General features: G+C 37.6%; 1 protein-coding gene across 1 annotated transcript in view; it reads left to right on the forward strand.

Annotated features, from left to right (window-relative positions):
• The window catches only part of PCSK2 (proprotein convertase subtilisin/kexin type 2), a 271,507-nt gene that overhangs the window by 26,193 nt on the left and 225,480 nt on the right, over window positions 1–19,834 (forward strand). Inside the window, exon 2 of the mRNA XM_059134095.1 lies at window positions 18,572–18,676. Within this exon, the coding sequence (XP_058990078.1) occupies window positions 18,572–18,676 (105 nt within the window). The remainder of the gene's footprint in view (window positions 1–18,571; window positions 18,677–19,834) is intronic.

Consider the following 19,834-nt stretch of genomic DNA (forward strand, 5'->3'; position numbering starts at 1 on the left):
CCGTTCTAATACCTGTAAGCTCTGCGACACTCAGACACCCCCGATCCTTCTGTGACCCTACGGGACCTGAGGCCATGCTGACCCCGCGTGGGCTTCACCCCAGTTTAGCGTCTGGAGTGATGTCCCTCAGCGGAACAGACTTTTAAAAGTCCTGATTTTGTGCTTCGTTGCTCTGCCGCTTGCCGGGAGCCAGCCCCTCCCCCCGGGGTCTATCTTCCCATCGCTTTGGATTCACTTCTCTGCCAGTCCTACCTTTCAGAAAGTGGTTGATTTTTTTGTTTCTAGAACTGCTGTTCTTTTTCTCTTCAATCTGCCGTTGGATTTGTAGGTGTTTGCAATCTTTAGACAAGCTATCCAGCTGATCTCCTGCTAGCTGAAGTAATCTCAGCCTGCTACTTCTCTGCCATCTTGACTCCTCCCCTATTCCTGAAGTTTTTGTGTGAGTTTGAAATTATTACAAAAATAAGTAATTACCCCCCAAAAAAGATGTATTGGCTCAAAATTAATAACACTCAAGTCTCTCCCTCTATGAAACAGAGAATTCAGTTTTCTCAATAACCATGAGATTTCATCCAACTTCTGTAGAACAGTTTGAAATTGATCAGATTGTTTAATTTTCTGAACGTCACTTTTTTTATCTATATAATCCAGATGTTAAGTAGAAATGCCTGAACTTTAGGGTCTAGATAAGATTCACTCAACCCCCCCCCCATAATTATGTGACCTGTAGAAGTCCTAAACTCTTCTCAACATTCCTATAAATTCTGAGGGCAGAAGCTAGATCCCCTTTTCATTTCTGGATCCATTTTTCTTCTCCCAGTAAATCTTTTTAGTTAAAAAATTGTGTCTTCATCCCACACATGCAATTTTTATTATTCATTTTGCTAACAGGTGTGAAATTCAGCCTCATTATCTTGGGCTGTCAATCAGACTATCCCTACATTTGCTCTGGATGTCAGCTGTGACTTCATAGTTGTTATAGTAGTCTGTGTTTTTAAAAAAGCTTTCTATCTCATGATGGGAATAGATATTTCATCTCTGTATCAGGTTAAACAAATGACTTTTTGCTGTGTTAATTAAGAAATAAAATCATGCTAGAAAATATTCCTTTCCCTTCCTTTGCCCTAAAGTTGACATTCCAACATGTCTATTTGTAAGCTTCAGAATTCTTGTTGAGATCAGCTTACCTTGCACACAATCCAGGGAACCAGTAATGGTCTCTGGGAAGGTATCAGTAGCATGCAGGGTCCCTCCCCTGATTGGCCCAAAGAAAGATAAAACCTATGTAGGAAAGAAATTTGAGTGAGAGTAAAAAAATAGGAGGAAAAGCCTGGGTTCAAATGAACTTCACTGCACTTTTGTTTACTCACACTTGAAACAGAAATAATAACACCCACCTTACAGGACTGCTTCAATCAGAAAATGAGGTAATTTTTTTGAAGAAACTGACATAGGTGGCAAGATGAATTTACAAATGGATCTTTACTTTGAACTGTTTTCTGCTAATAAAGCAACTTCTTTGTTTATGGTTTGAGAATGACTCCCTGTGTGTGTCAATTATCCTATCTAGCAGATCCAGAAATGTCGGCATTCATGCCGTACCTTCTGGGGGAAGATGCCTATTGAATGTCCCAAAGCGTCAGCTGGTCCATACAACATCTTCAGGGTGGGCCTCCTGGCATGCTCTGATTATGGCACATTGATTTTATTGATGACCCAATTTTTGACCTTCCTAGATTTGCCCTGGAATTTTTCAATCCTCTCTATTCTGACTGTGAGCTAGTCTCTGACTTGCTTTGGCCAAAAGAATATGGTAAAAGTGCTGGTGTGCCAGTTCTAAGCTTGGGACTCAAGAGCTTACACATTCCCATTTAGGTTTTTTTCACTGTTGTATTTATTTTTGGAACCCTGCCTTATCCATGAGAACAAGTCTGGGCAAAGCTGTTGGAAGATGAGAGACGAGGTGGAGGAGAACTGAGGTGCCCCACTAATAGCCAGTCAGCACTCAGAAGCCAAACCAACTATATAAACTACAACTGACTACACATGCATGAAATCACCCAAGACCTGAACTCAATAAGTCTAAACTGCTGACCCAGGAAATTGTTAGCTGAATAGATGGTTGCTATTTGAAACTACCAAGATTTGTGGTTCTTTGTAATACACATCATCATGGTGCTACATGACTGAACCCTGAGTGACTGAGAAGTTTCTTCCAAGAGAACTTGGAAGTTCTTCCTAGAGAACTTTAATGAGGACCCATGGGGCTCTTCAGTCATCAGAGTGGCAGCCTTCCTCCACAGGTTTGCCTGCCTTTCCAATGCTCAGACACTGATCATGTTCTTTGATGTTCTCTGTGGCAGCAGAGGTATCCAACAGTGGCCCTAGGGAGCCATAAGACTAAGGAAGAGTCAACCTGACAATTCAAAAACTTGTACCCCTGGGGCTAATAATACATTATATGTTAATTTAAAAAATAATAACTTTTTGTATTTATGCAAATGTATTGCTAGTGGCATATATTTTATAATAATTAAATGTTTTTATTCTATCAAAAAAATAAAGACTAAGGAAAAGTCTTTTGCAGAAATAGGGGTGTTCTTTACCTGTTGGTCTCTAGACCCACTTTTTGTCCCTTTCTTTCCACAGTAAAACAGGAAGAAGTGAGGGAACTCAAATAGCTTAGAAGTGTGAACGTAAGTCTTCCAAAGAGGAGGAGCTTTGGTTGTGAGAAAGATGCAAGTCAGTAGGGGTGAAGGTTTACAACCTATGTATAAGGGATTGCTCAGGCCGAGGGGCATGATTGTAATACAGGACTTTGTTGTCTCCTTTTCTGCCTTTTAACTCCTCTTCTCTTACTTTCTGTCCCCAGAAACTTCTATTCCATCAGCAAATCTGAATTAAAGTATTTGGCTAGCTATGGTTTAGGGAGTTGGCCCTCCTAGAGATAGCTTCACTTTCATGAGACCATTCCCTTTCTCCCCATCCTTATTGCCGACTGCAGAGATTGCCTGTGATCCCAGGAAATCAAGAATGGTCTTAGGAAATGTCAGTGTAATGCAGAATCTAGATCTGTCTATATATGTAGGGCCCAAAATGAAACTGAGATATATATATATATATATATATATATATATATATATATATATATATATCACTTCTAATTTATTCATTCATCTGTTGATGGACATATAGGTTCTTTCCATAGTTTAGCTATTGTGGACATTGCTGCTATAAACATTCAGGTGCACTTGCCCTGATACAACATTTGTATCTTTAGGGTAAATACCCAGTAGTGCAATTGCTGGGCTGTAGGGTAGCTCTATTTTCAACTTGGGGAACCTCCATACTGTTTTCCAGAGTGGCTGCACCAGCTTGGATTTCCACCAACAGTGTAGGAGGATTCCCCTTTCTCTGCATCTTTGCCAACGTCTGTCGTTTCCTGACTGGCTAATTTTAGCCATTCGGACTGGTGTGAGGTGGTATCTCATTGTGGTTTTGATTTGTATTTCCCTGATGCCAAGTGATGTTAAGCACTTTTTCATATGTCTGTTGGTCATTTGGATGTTTATTTTGCTGAAATATCTGTTCATGTATTCTGCCCATTTCTTGATTGTATTATTTGTTCTTTGGTTGTTGAGTCTGATGAGTTCCTTATAGATTTTGGATACTGGCCCTTATCTAATATGTCATTTGCAAATATCTTCTCCCATTCTGTCGGTTGTCTTTTGGTTTTGTGGACTGTTTCCTTGGCTGTGGAAAAGCTTTTGATCTTGATGAAATCCCAGTAGTTCATTTTTACCCTTGCTTCCCTTGCCTTTGGCAATGTTTCTAGGAAGATGTTGCTGTGGCTGAGGTTGAAGTGGTTGCTGCCTGTGTTCTCCTCAAGGATTTTGATGGATTCCTGTATCACATTGAGGCCTTTCATCCATTTTGAGTCTATTTTTGTGTATTGTGTAAGGAAGTGGTCCAGTTTCATTCTTCTGAATGTCGCTGTCCAGTTTTCCTAACACCACTTGTTGAAGAGCCTGTCTTTTTCCCATTGGACATTGTTTCCTGCTTTGTCAAAGATTAGTTGACCATAGAGTTGAGGGACTATTTCTGGGGTCTCTATTCTGTTCCATTGATCTACATGTCTGTTTTTGTGCCAGTACCATACTGTCTTGATGATCACAGCTTTGTAATAGAACTTGAAGTCTGTAATTTTGATGACACCAACTTTGGTTTTCTTTTTCAACATTCCTCTGGCTTTTTGGGGGTCTTTGCTGGTTCCATATAAATTTTAGGATTATTTGCTCCATTTCTTTGAAAAAAATTGAAGGTATTTTGATAGGGATTGAATTAAATATGTAGATTGCTTTAGGTAGCATAGACATATTTGTTCTTCCAATCCAGGAGCATGGAACATTTTTCCATTTCTTTGTGTCTTCCTCAATTTCTTTCATAAGTACTTTATAGTTTTCTGAGTACATATTCTTTGCCTCTTTGGTTAGGTTTATTCCTAGGTATCTTATGGTTTGGGGTGCAACTGTAAATGGGATTGACTCCTTAATTTTTTTTTCTTCTGTCTTGCTGTTGGATTATAGAAATGCAACTGATTTCTGTGCATTGATTTTATATCCTGACATTTTACTGAATTCCTGTATGAGTGCTCGCAGTTTTGGGGTGGAATCTTTTGGGTTTTTCATATAAAGTGTCATATCATCTGCAAAGAGTGGGAATTTGACTTCATCATTGCTTATTCAGATGCCATTTATTTCTTTTTGTTGTCTGATTGCTGAGACTAGGACATCTAGTACTATATTGTATAGCAGTGATGATAATGGACTGCCCTCCTGTGTTCCTGACCTTAGGGGAAAAGCTTTCAGTTTTTCCCTATTGAGAATGATATTCGCTGTGGATTTTTCATAGATGGCTTCGATGATATTGAGGTATATACCTTCTATCCCTACATTGTGAAGAGTTTTGATCAAGAAAGAATGCTGTACTTTGTCAAATGATTTTTCAGCATCTATTGAGAGTATCATAAAGTTCTTGTTCTTTCTTTTATTAATGTAGTGTATCATATTGATTGATTTGCAGATGTTGAACCAATCTTGCAGCCCAGGAATAAATCCCACTTGGTCATGGTGAATATTTCTTTTAATGTACTGTTGGATCTTATTGGTTAATATTTTGGTGAGAATTTTTTGCATCCATATTCATCAAGGATATTGGTCTGTAATTCTCCTTTTTGATGGGGTCTTTGTCTGGTTTTGAGATAAAGGTAATACTGGCCTCATAAAAGGAGTTTGGAAGTTTTCCTTCCATTTCTATTTTTTGGAACAGTTTCAGGAGAATAGGTATTAATTCTTCTTTAAATGTTTGGTAGAATTCCCCTGGGAAGCCATCTGGCTCTGGGCTCTTGTTTTCTGGAAGATTTTTGATAACTGCTTCAATCTCCTTACTGGTTATGGGTCTGTTTAGGTTTTCTATTTCTTCCCGGTTCTGTTTTGGTAGTTTATATGTCTCTAGGAATGCATCCATTTCTTCCAGATTGTCAAATTTGCTGGTGTATAGTTGCTCATAATACATTCTTGTAATTGTTTGTATTCCTTTGGTGTTGATTGTGATCTCTCTTTTTTCACTCATGATTTTATTAATTTGGGTCATTTCTCTTTTCTTTTTGATAAGTCTAGCCAGGAGTTTACCAATCTTATTAATTCTTTCAAAGAACCATTTCCTAGTTTCATTCATTTGTTCTACTGTTCTTTGGGTTTCTATTTCATTGATTTCTGCTCTAATCGTTATTATTTCTCTTCTCCTGCTGGTTTTAGGATTTCTTTGCTGTTCTTTCTCGACCTGCTTTAGGTGTAGGGTTAGGTTGTGTACTTGAGACCTTTCTTGTTTTTTGAGAAAGGCTTGTATCACTATATACTTTCCTCTCAGGGCTGGCTTTGCTGTGTCCCAAAGATTTTGAACAGTTGTGTTTTTCATTTTCATTTGTTTCCATGAATTTTTTTAAATTCTTCTTTAATTTCCCAGTTAATCCATTCATTCTTTAGTAGGATGCTCTTTAGCCTCCATGCATTTGAGTTCTTTCCAACTTTCCTCCTGTGGTTGAGTTCCACTTTCAAAGCATTGTGGTCTGAAAATATGCAGGGAATGATCACAATTCTTTGATACTGGTTGAGACCTGATTTGTGACCCAGGAAGTTATCTGTTCTAGAGAATATTCCATGTACACTAGAGAAGAATGTGTATTCTGTTGCTTTGGGATAGAATGTTCTGAATATATTGTTGATGTCCATCTTATCCAGTGCGCCATTTAAAGCCTTTATTTCCTTGTTGATCTTTTGCTTAGAATATCTGTCCATTTCAATGAGGGGGGTGTTAAAGTCCCCTCCTATTATTGTATTATTATTTATGTGTTTCTTTGATTTTGTTATTAATTGGCTTATATAATTGGCTGCTCCCATGGTAGGAGCATAGATATTTAAAATTGTTAAATCTTCTTGTTGGACAGACCCTTTATGTATTGTATAGTGTCCTTCCTCATCTCTTATTATAGTCTTTGGCTTAAAATCTAATTTATCTGATATAAGATCGGCCACCCCAGCTTTCTTTTGATGTCCATTAGAATGGTAAATTGTTTTCCACCCCCTCACTTTAAATTTGGAGGTGTCTTTGGGTCTATAATGAGTTTCTTGCAAATAGCATATCAATGGGTCTTGATTTTTTTATCCTTCTGATATTCTGTGTCTTTTGATTAGGGCATTTAGCCCATTTACATTCAGGGTAACTATTGAAAGATATGAATTTAGTGCCATTGTATTGCCTGTAAGGTGACTGTTAATGTGTTACTATATATTGTCTCTGTTCCTTTCTGATCTGTTACTTTTAGGCTCTCTTTTTCCCTAGAGAACCCTTTTCAATATTTATTGTAGGGCTGGTTTGGTGTTTGCAAATTCTTTTCATTTTTGTTTGCCCTGGAAGCTTTTTAATCTCTCCTTCTATTTTCAATGACAACCTACTAGCAGGATATGTAATCTTCGCTGCATCTTTATCTCATTTAGCATTTTGAATATATTATGCCAGTCTTTTTTGGCCTGCCAGGTCTCTGTGGATAAGTCTGCTGCCAATCTAATATTTCTACCATTGTGTGTTAGAGACCTCTTGTCCCAAGCTGCTTTGAGGATTTTCTCTTTGTCACTGAGACTTGTGAGTTTTACTATTAGATGTCAGGATGTGGACCTATTTTTATTGATTTTAAGAGGTGTTCTTTGTGCCTTCTGGATTTTGAAGCTTGTTCCCTTTGCCAAATTAGGGAAATTCTCTGCTATAATTTGCTTCAATATACCTCCCCCACCCCTTTCTTCTTCTTCTGGGATCCCGATTATTCTAATATTGTTTCATCTTATGGTATCACTTATCTCTTGAATTATTCCCTTGTGGTCCAGTAGTTGTTTATCTCTCTTTTTCTTAGCTTCTCTATTTTCCATCAATTGGTCTATATCACTAATTCTCTCTTCTGCCTCATTTATCCTGGAAGTAAGAGCCTCCACTTTTGATTGCACCTCATTAATAGCTTTTAAATTTCAACTTGGTTAAATCTTAGTTCGTTTATTTCTCCAGAAAGGGATTTTATTTCTCCAGAAAGGGATTCTCTAGTGTCTTCCATACTCTTTTCAAGCCCAGTTAGCACCTTGATAATCATCATTCTGAACTCTAGTTCTAACATCTTAGTAATGCCTGTATTGATTAGGTCCCTAGCTGTCAGTACTGCCTCTTTTTCTTTTTACCGAGGTGAGATTTTCTGCCCTGTCATTTTATCCAGTTCAGAATAGATGAATGAGAGAACAGAATGCTAAAAGGGTAGCAATGGCCTCGGAAAAATATACACTAACCAAATCGGAAGAGACACAAAACCAGGGGGAGAAGAAAAGAGGAAAAAAAAATTTATATATATATATATATATATATATATATATATATATACACACACACACACACACACATACATACATATAGATATATAATATATATATATTAGACTATTAGACTAGTGACTAGAACAGAGCCTCACACTTGATTTTGGGTGTATTTTGCTGTTAGAAGAAACTGCCTCCCAAAATTTTAAAGAAAGAAAAACATATATATATATATATATATATATATATATATATATACACATATATATGTAAACATGGGTAAACATGATGAAGGGATGGAATATGAATGTAAAGATGAAAATTTAAAAAGATTCTAAAAAAGGAGTTGATAAGATAAGAAGTTTTGTTGAAAAACAGAAAAAATAAGAGTAAAGAATGTGAGTAGACTGGAGACTAGAACAAAACTATGCACTAGATTTAGGGTATATTTTGATCTGTTAGAGGTAACTGTATCCCAGATTTTAAACAAAGAAAAAGCTGTATGTACACAAAAAATAAGGTTAAATACAATGAAGGGATAGAATATGACTGTAATAATGAAAATTTTAAAAGACTTTTTAAAAAGGTATTGATAAGATAAAATAGTTAAAATATAAAAGAGGAAAAATTTTAAAATAGAATAAGAAAAAAATAAATTAAAAAAATTTAATTTTGAGAGACTAAAGAATCATGGGGGAAAAGCCATGAATTCTATGTGCTGTATTCCCCTTGCTCTGGAGTTCAACAGTTCTCATTGATCAGTGATATTGGTCTTGGCTAGATGTTCTTGCTGATCTTCTGAGGGAAGGACCTGTTGCAGTGATTTTGAAATGTGTTTTTCCAAGGCAGAAATGCATTACCCTTGCCAGGGGGCAGGCTAAGAAATCAGCTCGCATTTGCTTTTGGGAGCTTTTGTACAAGCACTTTCTGTACAGCCTTGGAGGATGGGAATGAAGGTGGCAGCCCCCGAGTCTGGCCCATAGTAGCTGAGAGCTCAGAGCCCCACTCCTCAGTGTGCCTTCAGAGAAAAGCAGTCAATCCCTCCCATCTACCTGGTCTCTGGCCACACTCCAAGCTCACCTAGCCTGTGACTGAGCACACGATTTCTCTCTGGCACATGGCCCCACTTGGAGTCTCCAATCCCAGCAGATTCCTGCCACACTCTCCCATGCTGCTCTTTCTGGAGAAGGAAGGAGGGGGTCTCTCCAGATCTGCCACTTGTGGGGTCTCTGCTCAAAGTGCAGTGGTACAACTGTGCCTTAAATCATAGTTTAAGATAATCCCAAGCTGAGAGCCTACTTCTCAGCTCTGTCTCTGCAGCCAGCTTCCCCACTCCGATACCTGGGAGCTCTGCCACTTTCAGACACCCCTGGTCTTTCTGTGACCCTGGGACCTGAGACCATTCTGTCCCTGTGAGGGCTCTGCCCCTGATTAGCTCTGGAATGATGCTCCTCAGTGGAGCAGACTTCTAAAAGTTCTAATTTTGTGCTCTGCTGCTCCACCACTTGCTGGGAGCTGGCCCTTCCCCTGCAGTCTATCTTCTTGTCACTTTGGATTCACTTCTCTGTATGTTCTACCTTCCCAAAAGTGGTTGCTTTTCTGTTCCTAGAATTGCTGCTCTTCTTCACTTTGATCTCCTATTTGAGTTTATAGGTGTTCAGAATAGTTAGATAAATATCTAGCTGAACTCCTGGGACCTGATGATATCAGGCCTCCTACTCCTCTGCTGTCATGCTCCTTCCCCCAAACCAGAGAGTTTTAACTGTTTGGAGGGTCTGGACCCATTTAAGAATCTCTAAAAAGCTGTGGGGTCTGTCGGGGACAAGCAAATGCATAGAAGCACAAAATCTGGGTTTGAGGCCATGCTTACTGGAGCATCCATGGATTTTGTAAATGAATCAAACTCTGGTCCAAATGAAAGCGGGCAGTGGACTCTGGGAGGATTTTATATGCATTTTGTTTGCTTCATAATTGGCTGCCAGCTCCCTGACATTCCCTCCTATTGAGGAATGGGAATGTATGGGCTCAGGGAAAAGCTTTAGCTTGGAGCCATGGCTATCAGGGGGGGAAGGAAGCAAGAGGGAAGGAAGAAAGGCAATAGGAAGTGTTTCTGGGACCCATAAAATTTTGCAGCATAATGAGAATTTCTAAAAACTCTGCAAGTCTGAGCTAGCAACATTATTATACTGTCACCCAGCCTGAACCTTCAAGCTGACAATTTGCTGTAAATTCTTCTTTCACTTGTTTTTCTCCTTCCTTCTGGAGCCAAGCATATTTTGTCTTAAGAAAAAAAGGTGATGGCATAAAAGAAGGGTATGTGTGTGTGTTTGTGAAGAAAAGTGAAGAAAACATTTGAAAATATACTAAGTGCTGATGTATATGAGAGGTTTCTTACTGGAACACTCAGGTAAGTGTTTGAGGACCTAAGACTATTTCTAATATGCCTTTTCTATCTATAAGATTAGCATTCTACTTGAAAAACTAGGGAACACATGAGCATTGTATCATCGAGGTCTCTAGGCAGTAACCTTATACTACTGTATAGTTATACAGCATCTGTCTTTCTCTGCTTGTGGTGGCCTCCTGCTTGCGCACCGATCTCCTCAGACAGCCCTTTTCAGATGCTCAAAGGACAGCAGATTTGGGCTCTACAACCCAAAGAGGCAAAATAACACCAAAAAATAACAAATGTCTGCAAACTAATTTTCTGTTAGGTCTGGGACCAGTCACTTTGTCTATTTATTGCCACTTTCCAATTTCCACTCCATGAGACCAGTTAGCTCCATCTCTGTCCTACCCGAGATGCTGCTCCTAATCAGAGAATCCCAGGTCTTGGGTCCCAAAAACATAACAGAGAGGAGGTCACTCACCAGCTTGGCTGTCCTTCAGTCACACTTTTCTTCATTAGGAATTCCAGCCTACAAACTCTCGGATTCATAGCCACAGTTGCCCCAGTATCTGGGGCATAGACCAATGCTGCAGTGGAAACAGCATGATGGGAAGTGTGCTGATTTCTAGTCAGGAGACCTGGGATTTCTACCAGGAGTTCCTTCTCAACTGGGAGAGCCCTGCCCCTTCCTGAGCCAGAACCTTTTCTCATTTAATAAAGTGAAGTGGTTAGTCAGAGACAAGGTGCAAACCAATTGCCTCCAGGGAACATAACCATTGACCTCTGTATGTGACAATAGGATGTGATGGGGCCTCTGGCTTGAATGTCCTCTTAAGGACATTCAAATTTAATTTTTTAAAATCTTTTTACATCTTTTAAATTTCAGTTTGAAGATAACTTTAGACTTTTTTTTTTTCCCCCCAAAATGGCGCATGCACACCGAGGTTCATAGTGGCATGGTTCACAATGGCCAAAAGGTGGAAGCAACCCAGGTATTCATCAACACACAATATACATTCAAGGCATATTTAACCTTGAAGAGGGAGTGAATTCTGACACATGCCACATATGGGTGAACCTTGAAGATACTGGGCTGAGTGATATAAGCCAGTCACAAAAAGTAAGATACTGCCTGATTCCAGCCTTTCCCAAGTTATGGTTACATAACCATAGCACAAATATCAAAGCCAGGAAAATAACTGATATAATATTACAAATCAATCTATAGAATTGGTTCAAAAATTTCCCATTAATATCTTTTCTACTGATCTGGGATCCAATCAAGGATATGCAGTCACAAAGGTGATGTTATCTTCTTCTTGCTGCATCATATCATGAAGCACAGGATTTTGGTACATTTCTTCTCCAGTGAGGCTGACTTGACCAGTTCTTTAAAACAGTATCTCTCAGGTTTCTCTATTATAAAGGTATTATTTTTCTTTATTTATCATCTTATTTCACCCACTAAGTTTAGTATCATTGCTGATGCTTGCCAGTCACAATTATTACCATGGTGTTTCCTAAAGGGTGGTATCCAATTTCTACCATTACTTCCATATTATTAATTTAAATTTCACTCGAAGAAAGAGTTTTCCTTTTGCCTCCACTAATTTCTGAAAATCAGTAAAACAAAGCCCGAATAATGTCCCTCCAATGATCATTGGTGCTTGATAACATCAAAGTACTTTCTAGTGCTAAAATTTTCAGATTCATCATGTCCCCCACAACAGGAAATAAAACTCCCAAGTTTATACCACCTGACAGTGATCAGAGGCACAAGTCTTTGGAAAGCAAAAGGTCAGCACACTTATATTTTCTTTCCATTTCCATCTTCTATCCACCCTCACTTTTAAAATCAAATCCTGACATACCCTGAATATATCAGTGGGGTTAAGCAGAAAAAAACATTCAAGAAACACTGAGCCTGGAAAATGCACATGAAATATTTAGTTTAATTTGCCCTGGAGAATGTGATTTTTAATGAACAGGAACTAAATCATAAAAGCTGCAGTGTTCTAAAAGATTTTCATTCACACACCAGACTCCTAGACAAGTTTGCTGTACCTTTGAAGTTCATCTGGTATTTGCTGCTCTGGTCCCAAGGCCCCCTCTCCACTGTGCCAAGAAGGTCATTTGCAGGATTTTTATAGAGCTCTTTCAGGCTGGTATCACCAATTAACAGACAGAACCATTAGTGTAGAATTTCAAGTTTTCAAAGTCCTAAAAGCTGGGAAACAAAACTCTTTTTTAAGCCAGCTATTTGTTTCTTGTTATCTGTTGCTGAGTAACAAACCAACCTAAAACATAGTAGTATAAAACAACAGTGATTTTATTATGTTCATGGAATTGGGACCAGAAATTCAGGCAGGGCACATGGGAATTCAGGTGGGAAGGCTTAGTAGCTGAAGGATGATTAGCATGGCTGGAGTCTGGGATCATCCAAAGATTCCTCATTTATATATTTAAATATTTTTTACTTATTTATTTGACAGACAGAGATCACAAGTAGGCAGAGAGGAAGGGAAGCAGGCTCACCACTGAATAGAGAGCCCAAGGTGGGGCTCAACCCCAGGATCCTAGAATCATGACCTCAGCCAAAGTCAGAGACTTTAACCCACTGAGTCATCCAGGTGCCCCCCATTTATATATTTAGCACCCAAAATGGGATGACTTCAAGACTTGGCCCAACCAAGTTTGTCAACCAAAGCACTCCACAAGTCTCCCAAAGTTGCTTGGGCTTCCTCATAGCATGGCAGCCTGGGAGTAGTTGAACTTCTTAAATGGCAGATCAGGACTTTAGGAGAAAGTGTTCTGATGAACAAGGCAGAAATCGCATGGCCTTTTATGACCTAACCTCAAAAGTCACATCATTTTCACCATACCCTTGTGATCAAACCAGTCACATTCCTCAGATTCAAGAGTTGGAATCATGTATTCCATCTCTTGATGGGAAGACTGTCAAAGAACTGGTACCTATGTTTTAAAAATAGCCACACTCTTCAAAATTGAAACATTAGGAAAATACATACTTAAATAAAAATGAAAATATTTGCTTTGTTTGAATAACTTCCCTTCCTCCACAAATTTCATGCCACATTCCCCAGATATCCCTCTGACTGAAATAATCTCTCCTTAGGGTTCTAATGGCTCCTTGCCCATAACTGTGTTGGAGCACACTATACTCTAAAAATATTTACTAACACTTACTGAGTGCTCACTATGTTCCAGGCGTTATTCTAAGAACTTTCCATGCATTATCTCACTTAATTCTCAGACAAAATGAGGAGACACTCTTATTTTATAAGTGAATAAATAGAGACCCAAAAGCATTAAATAACTTGCTAGAGGGCCATGTTAAGTAGATGACCCAGTGTTTAAACCAAGGCACCCCAGAACTCATGCTTTTCTATCACAGAGTATCATTTATATGCTACTGTGTGTATATAGAACTTCCCTGGTGGATTGAGAGCTATTTTCATGCCATATTTACCCTTGGCTATCCAGCACAAAACACAGCACCTCATTTATGACAAGCAATACCAAGAGGCATAAAAGACATGAACAGGGAATTCAAAGAGAAGGATTTAAAGTATTTAATGGACATAGGAAAAGATGTTTAAGCTTTAAAAACAATTAGAGAAATCCAAATAAGATGGCATATTTTGTTTGTTAAATAGGCATTAATTAAAATGTCCAATGTTGAAAGTAATGGACAATGGATATTTTTATTCTTACTTTTTAGTTGTTCTTATACAACTTCATAGGAAACCTTTTGGAGGAATATTTAGGGGCATCTAGGTGGCTCATTCGATTAAGTGTCTTCCTTTGTCTCAGGTCATGATCTCAGGGTCCTGGGATCAAGCCTGGCATTGGGCTCCCTGCCCAGTAGGGAGTCCACTTCTCCCTCTGCTTCTCCCCCTGCTCATGCTCACATGCACGTGCATGCTCTCTCTCTCTCAAATAAATTTTTAAAAGTCTTTTAAAAAATGCTAATGTTCATAATCTCTACTTAAATGATTGAATTCCTGGGATGTATTCTTCAAGAAAACTCTTGTCTATGCACACAGTGACATTTACAAGGCTGTTCATCACAGGATTTTATAAAATAACACCTTTATTGAGACATAATTCACAAATCATAAAATTTGCCCTTTCAGGTGTTTGCAATCTTTAGATAAGCTATCTAGCTGATCTCCGGCTAGCTGAAGTAGTCAAATTTGCCCTTTCAAAATGTACAATTCGGGGCGCCTGGGTGGCTCAGTGGGCTAAAGCCTCTGCCTTCGGCTCAGGTCATGATCCCAGGGTCCCTGGATCGAGCCCTGCATTGGGCTGTCCGCTCCGCGGATAGCCTGCTCACCCCTCTCTCTCTTTTTACCTGCCGCTCTGCCTACTTGTGATCTCTGTCTGTCAAATAAATAAATTAAATCTATTTTAAAAATGTACAATTCAGTGATTTTTAATATATACAAAAAGTTGTAAAATCTTACCATGATCTACTTTTTGATCATCCTACAAAGGAACCTTGTACCATTATCAATCACTCTGTGTTGCTGTCTCCTCTTAGCCCCTGATGTAAACACTAATTTATTTTGTATTTCTCTGTGTTTATCTGTTCTGGACATTTCATATAAAGGAAGTTATACAATATGTGACATTTTTTTTAAAAAATCTGGTTTCTTTTCTTTAGCCTGTAGTTTTAAATTTTCCTCTGTGTTGTAGCATATAATAATGTTTCATTTATGTTTGTTCTCAGATAACATCTACATACCACATTTTGTTCATCCTTTCATCATTTGGCTAAAATTTAGGTTGTTTCTAGTTTTTACCTATTGTTAATACTGCTATGAAGAAAATTTGTGTGCATATCTTTGTGTAGGCATATGCTTTCATTTCTCTTGGATATGTACCTATGATTAGAATAGCTGGATCATTTCTTTAACATTTTAACATTTTGAGTAACTGCCGAAGTGTTTTCCAAAGTGGCTGTGCCATTTCATTTTATGGGTTGCTGGTTTTTTTCATTTTCTTGATGATTTTTCTGGTTGTGAAAGCACAAACATTCTTAATTTTAATGAAGTCTGATTTTGGAGGGTTTTTTGCCCTTTGTACTTTTGGTGTCACATCTAAGAAGTCATTGCGTAACCTAAAGTCATGAATATTTACTTCTAAGTTTTATTCTTAGATTGGTAGAGCACCACCTCTTACATTTAGGGCTATAAATAATTTTGAGTTAAAATTTTTATGTAGTGTAATGAGAGGGATCCAAATTCATTCTTTTTGTGTAGATATTCAGTTTCCAAGGATGACTTGTTGAAAAGACTACTTTTTCCCATTGAATTTGCCTTGTGCCAAGGTTATAATCAATTACTATAAATTATTTCTGGATTCTCAATTTTATACCATTGAACTTTCTGACTCTCCTAATGCCAATACTCGACTGTTTTGATTACTGTAGCTTTGTATTAAGTTTTGAAATGGGAAAGTGTGCGTCTTCCAACTTTGTTTTTTTCAGAGATCACTTTGGCTATTTGGGGTCCTGTGCATTTCCATATGAATTTTAGGATCAGCATATATGGAGAGTATTACCATCTTAAAAATCCATGAACATGGGATATCTTTCCATTTTTTTATATCTTCTTTAATTTCTTTCAGTTATGTTTTGTACTTTTCACTGTACAGGTTTTGTACTTCTTTTGCTAAATTTATTCCTGAATATTTTACTTATTTCATGTTATTGTAATGAAATTGTTTTCTTAATTCTATTCTTGGATTGGTCATTCCTAGCATATAGAAATATATTTGATTTTTAGATCTTAATTTTATATATTACAACCACATGGAGCTCATTTATTAATTTGAATAGTTTCTTTGTGGATTTCTCAAGAATTTTTATGTACAAGATTATGTCTTCTGCAAATAAAGATGATTTTTTCTTTCTTTTCAATATAGATGCCTTTATTTGTTTCTTGCCTTATTGTCCTGGCTGGAACTATCAGTACACTACTGAATATAAGTGGCAAGAGCAGACAAGCTTGTCTTGATCTGATCTTAAGGGGAAAGTATTCAGTCTTTCAATGTTAAATATGATGTCATTTATTTTCATAGATACATTTATCAGATTGAGGAAATTCCCTTTCATTCTGTTTTTTGAATGTTCTAACATAAACGAGTATTGGATTTATCTAATGATCACTTCAGTAACACTTTTTTAAAAATACTTAATTTTAAAATATATAGTTTTTTTAAAAAGTATTTATTGAGACGATCATGTGGTTTTTGTCCATTATTCTATTGATATCGTTATTATATTAAATGATTTTCAGCTGTTAAAACAACTTTGCATTCCTAAGATAAATCCCACTTGGTCATGGTATATAATCCTTTACATATGTTGCTGGATTCCCTTTGCTAGTGTTTTCATGAGGATTAATGGACTGATAGTTATGAAGGATAATGACCTTCAGTTTTCTTTTCTTGGGATACCTTTGTCTGTGATACCTTTCTCATATGAGGGTAATATTGGCCTTGATGAATGAGTTGGGAAGTGTTCCTTCAACTTCCATTTTTTTGGCAGAGTTTCTGAAGGATTGATATAAGTTCTTAAACATTTCCTTCTAAGTACTGCTTTAACTGCACCCCAAAAGTTTTTAAATTCTGTGTTTTTGTTTTCATGCTTCTCAAAGTATTTTGGAATTGTCAATGTGGTTTCTTCTTTGACCCATTGATTATTTAGGAGTAGGTTGTTATCCAAATTTCTAAATTTTTCATCTCTTATTGATTTTTAATGTAATTAGAAATTGTGATCAGATAACATATTTTGTGTTATTTTACTCCTTTTAAATTTGTTTAAGATAGATTTTTGGCCTAACATATGATCTATCTCAGAGAAATTTCCATGTGTACTTGAGAAGATTATGACTTCTGCTATAGTTGAGTAGAATATTCCATAAATGTCTCTTAGGTTTAGCAGGTTTTTGGTTTTGTTCAAGGTTTCAATTTACTTTTTGGTCTGCATATTTTTTCTACCTATTATTGAAAATGGGCTGTTGAAGTCTCTAGCTGTTACTGATGCATTGTCTATTTTTCCCCTCAATTTGTCAGTTTTTGTTTTGTGAATTTGGGGACTTTGTTTTTACGTGCATATATATTTATAATTATCTGTCTTTTTTATATATTAACTCTTCTATCACCATAAAATTTTATTTCTTGTCTACAGTTACAGTTTTTGCTAAAATCAACTGTATCTACTATTTGCATAGCCAGCCCTCTTCTCTTTTGGTTACTGTTTATACAGTATATGTTTTCACATCTCTTGACTTTAATCAATTTATGTATTTGAATCTAAAGTGTGTCTCTCGTAGATGCATATAGTTGAATAATGGGGTTGGAGTTTTTTTCATTCATTCTGTAAATCTCTGCCTTTTGATTGGAATTTTCAATCCATTTACACTTAATGTACTACTTAAAAGATATTTACACTTGCCATTTTACTATGTGCTTTCTAAATGTCTTAAAAACTTTTTTCTTCTTTTCTTTCGTAATAGCCTTTCTGAATTAAATTCTTTTAGTGTACATTTTAATTACCTAGTTGCTTAGTTTACTATATGTTTTGTAGTTATTTTCTTGGTGGATTACCTGGAAATTATAATAAATAATTTAAACCAACTTAATTTCAAAAGTATACAAAATCTTAGCTCCAATATAGCTATCATTCTTTTCCCATCTTTTGTGCTATTATTGTTGTACTGATATGTCTTTATACATTACAAGACCCCAAACATAGTTTTACCATAGGATATAGATTTATATGGTTGCACTGTGCCCAATATGATGAAAGACATCAAAGAGTCACAGAGAAAGTCTAAGATACAAGACTGTGAAGCCAGGAGTAGGTCACAACACAATTCTGGAGCAACCAGACATGGAGTGGAAACACTAGTTCAAGAGAAGAGAGTGGAGAAATTGGTGTGGGTGAATGTAAAGGGAAGGCTCCATGGAGAAAGAAATTTTTTTAAAAGGGTGGAAATTAAATAGAGGAAATACTGGAGGATATTTGGGGAGGAGAAGTGAATGGGCAGCATATAAGAAAAAGTAGAGAAAATAGAATTACATTGATAGGGAAATAGATGTCCAAGTCTAATAGGAACTTGCCAGGTTTCTCACATCCATCCCATTCCAGGGAGTCCTTGCATGCAAGCTCAGCTTTAGTTTTGCTATCCTGCGACCACCCCCAGAAGCTAATTATGTCTTATGTCTGATTGACTCTCCACAGCTTCCCTTCACTGAAGGCCTGTACCACTTTTATCACAATGGCCTTGCAAAGGCCAAGAGAAGACGCAGCCTACATCACAAGCAGCAGCTGGAGAGAGACCCCAGGGTGAGTTTCTCTGGATACCTGCCTTTCATTTCTGCCACAACTGAGCCCACTGGCAGGATGTATACAAGGGCGGGCTGGGAATTTTGAAGTAAAGACACTCAGTGTATGTGATAAGCAAAATGGATCCTTAGCAGAGTGACACTGGAGACTCTCCACTCCTCTACCTTGTGCATAATAAGTAAGTCTTTTATAGGCTATGGGGCAGGGAAGGAATAAACAGAGATACCATCCCTTTACTCGCTATCTTCTCCTACATTATTGTGTTTACACTTCTGGTTGCCTCAGAACCTGTTTTGGCAAATGATGGATGGGGAGAAGCCAAACTGTTTAATTATTCTTCTTATGGAAGGTTTCTACTGGTGAGTCTATGCTCTGAGGAGGTTGCTGTGCCCCATTTGGGGCATGGAGAAAAGACTGGGCCAACAAGTGATTAGCTCACCATAGGCAGCAGGCTTCTCAATATCCATGTGTGTTTGCATCCACAAGACCACCTCAGCCCTTCTCTCCTATATTTTCTCACACTCATCTAATTTATCTTCATGCCTTGATGGTGCTCATAACCCCCATTTTTAACTTACAATCTTTACTTTGCTCTTAGAATCCAGATGTCATTTCATACTCACCCTGGAAGCTTAAATTCTCTTCTCCTCAATCAAACTTATTACGTTACCCGCAAAGCAGTTCCTTTTCTATAATAGGAATTTGGCCATCCCCAAATCCTCCTTCATCAAATCTCTTCTGCCATTCCCCCTATACTTACAGACTCATTCAATTGAGTAAAATAATTTCTATCATGCAGTTTACTAAAAGGGAAATTAATAATCCAGTCAAATTGCTCTCTGTACATTGACAGCTGCATAACTCTTCTCCAGAACTCTTGGGGGAAAGTGGGTATAAAATGGGTCAGACATTTGAGTTAGGGATTTACACATGAGACTCTTTTTGAATTGATGGAATCTGGAAACTCATTCTTGTGGGCTTTTCATGTGAACATTTAACTGGATTTAATTTGGGCTTTAATTAGGAATACAGATGAAACAGACTCTCCAGCAGACCACCAACTGATAGGCCACAGGCAATTTTCCTTTAACTCCTCAACCCAGGGGATCCCCCACTCCCTGGAGTGGAAATTCTGCTCTGAGAAGCCACTTTATCTAC

This window comes from Mustela lutreola, chromosome 9 (assembly GCF_030435805.1).
Source record: "Mustela lutreola isolate mMusLut2 chromosome 9, mMusLut2.pri, whole genome shotgun sequence".
Classification (NCBI taxonomy): domain Eukaryota; kingdom Metazoa; phylum Chordata; class Mammalia; order Carnivora; family Mustelidae; genus Mustela; species Mustela lutreola.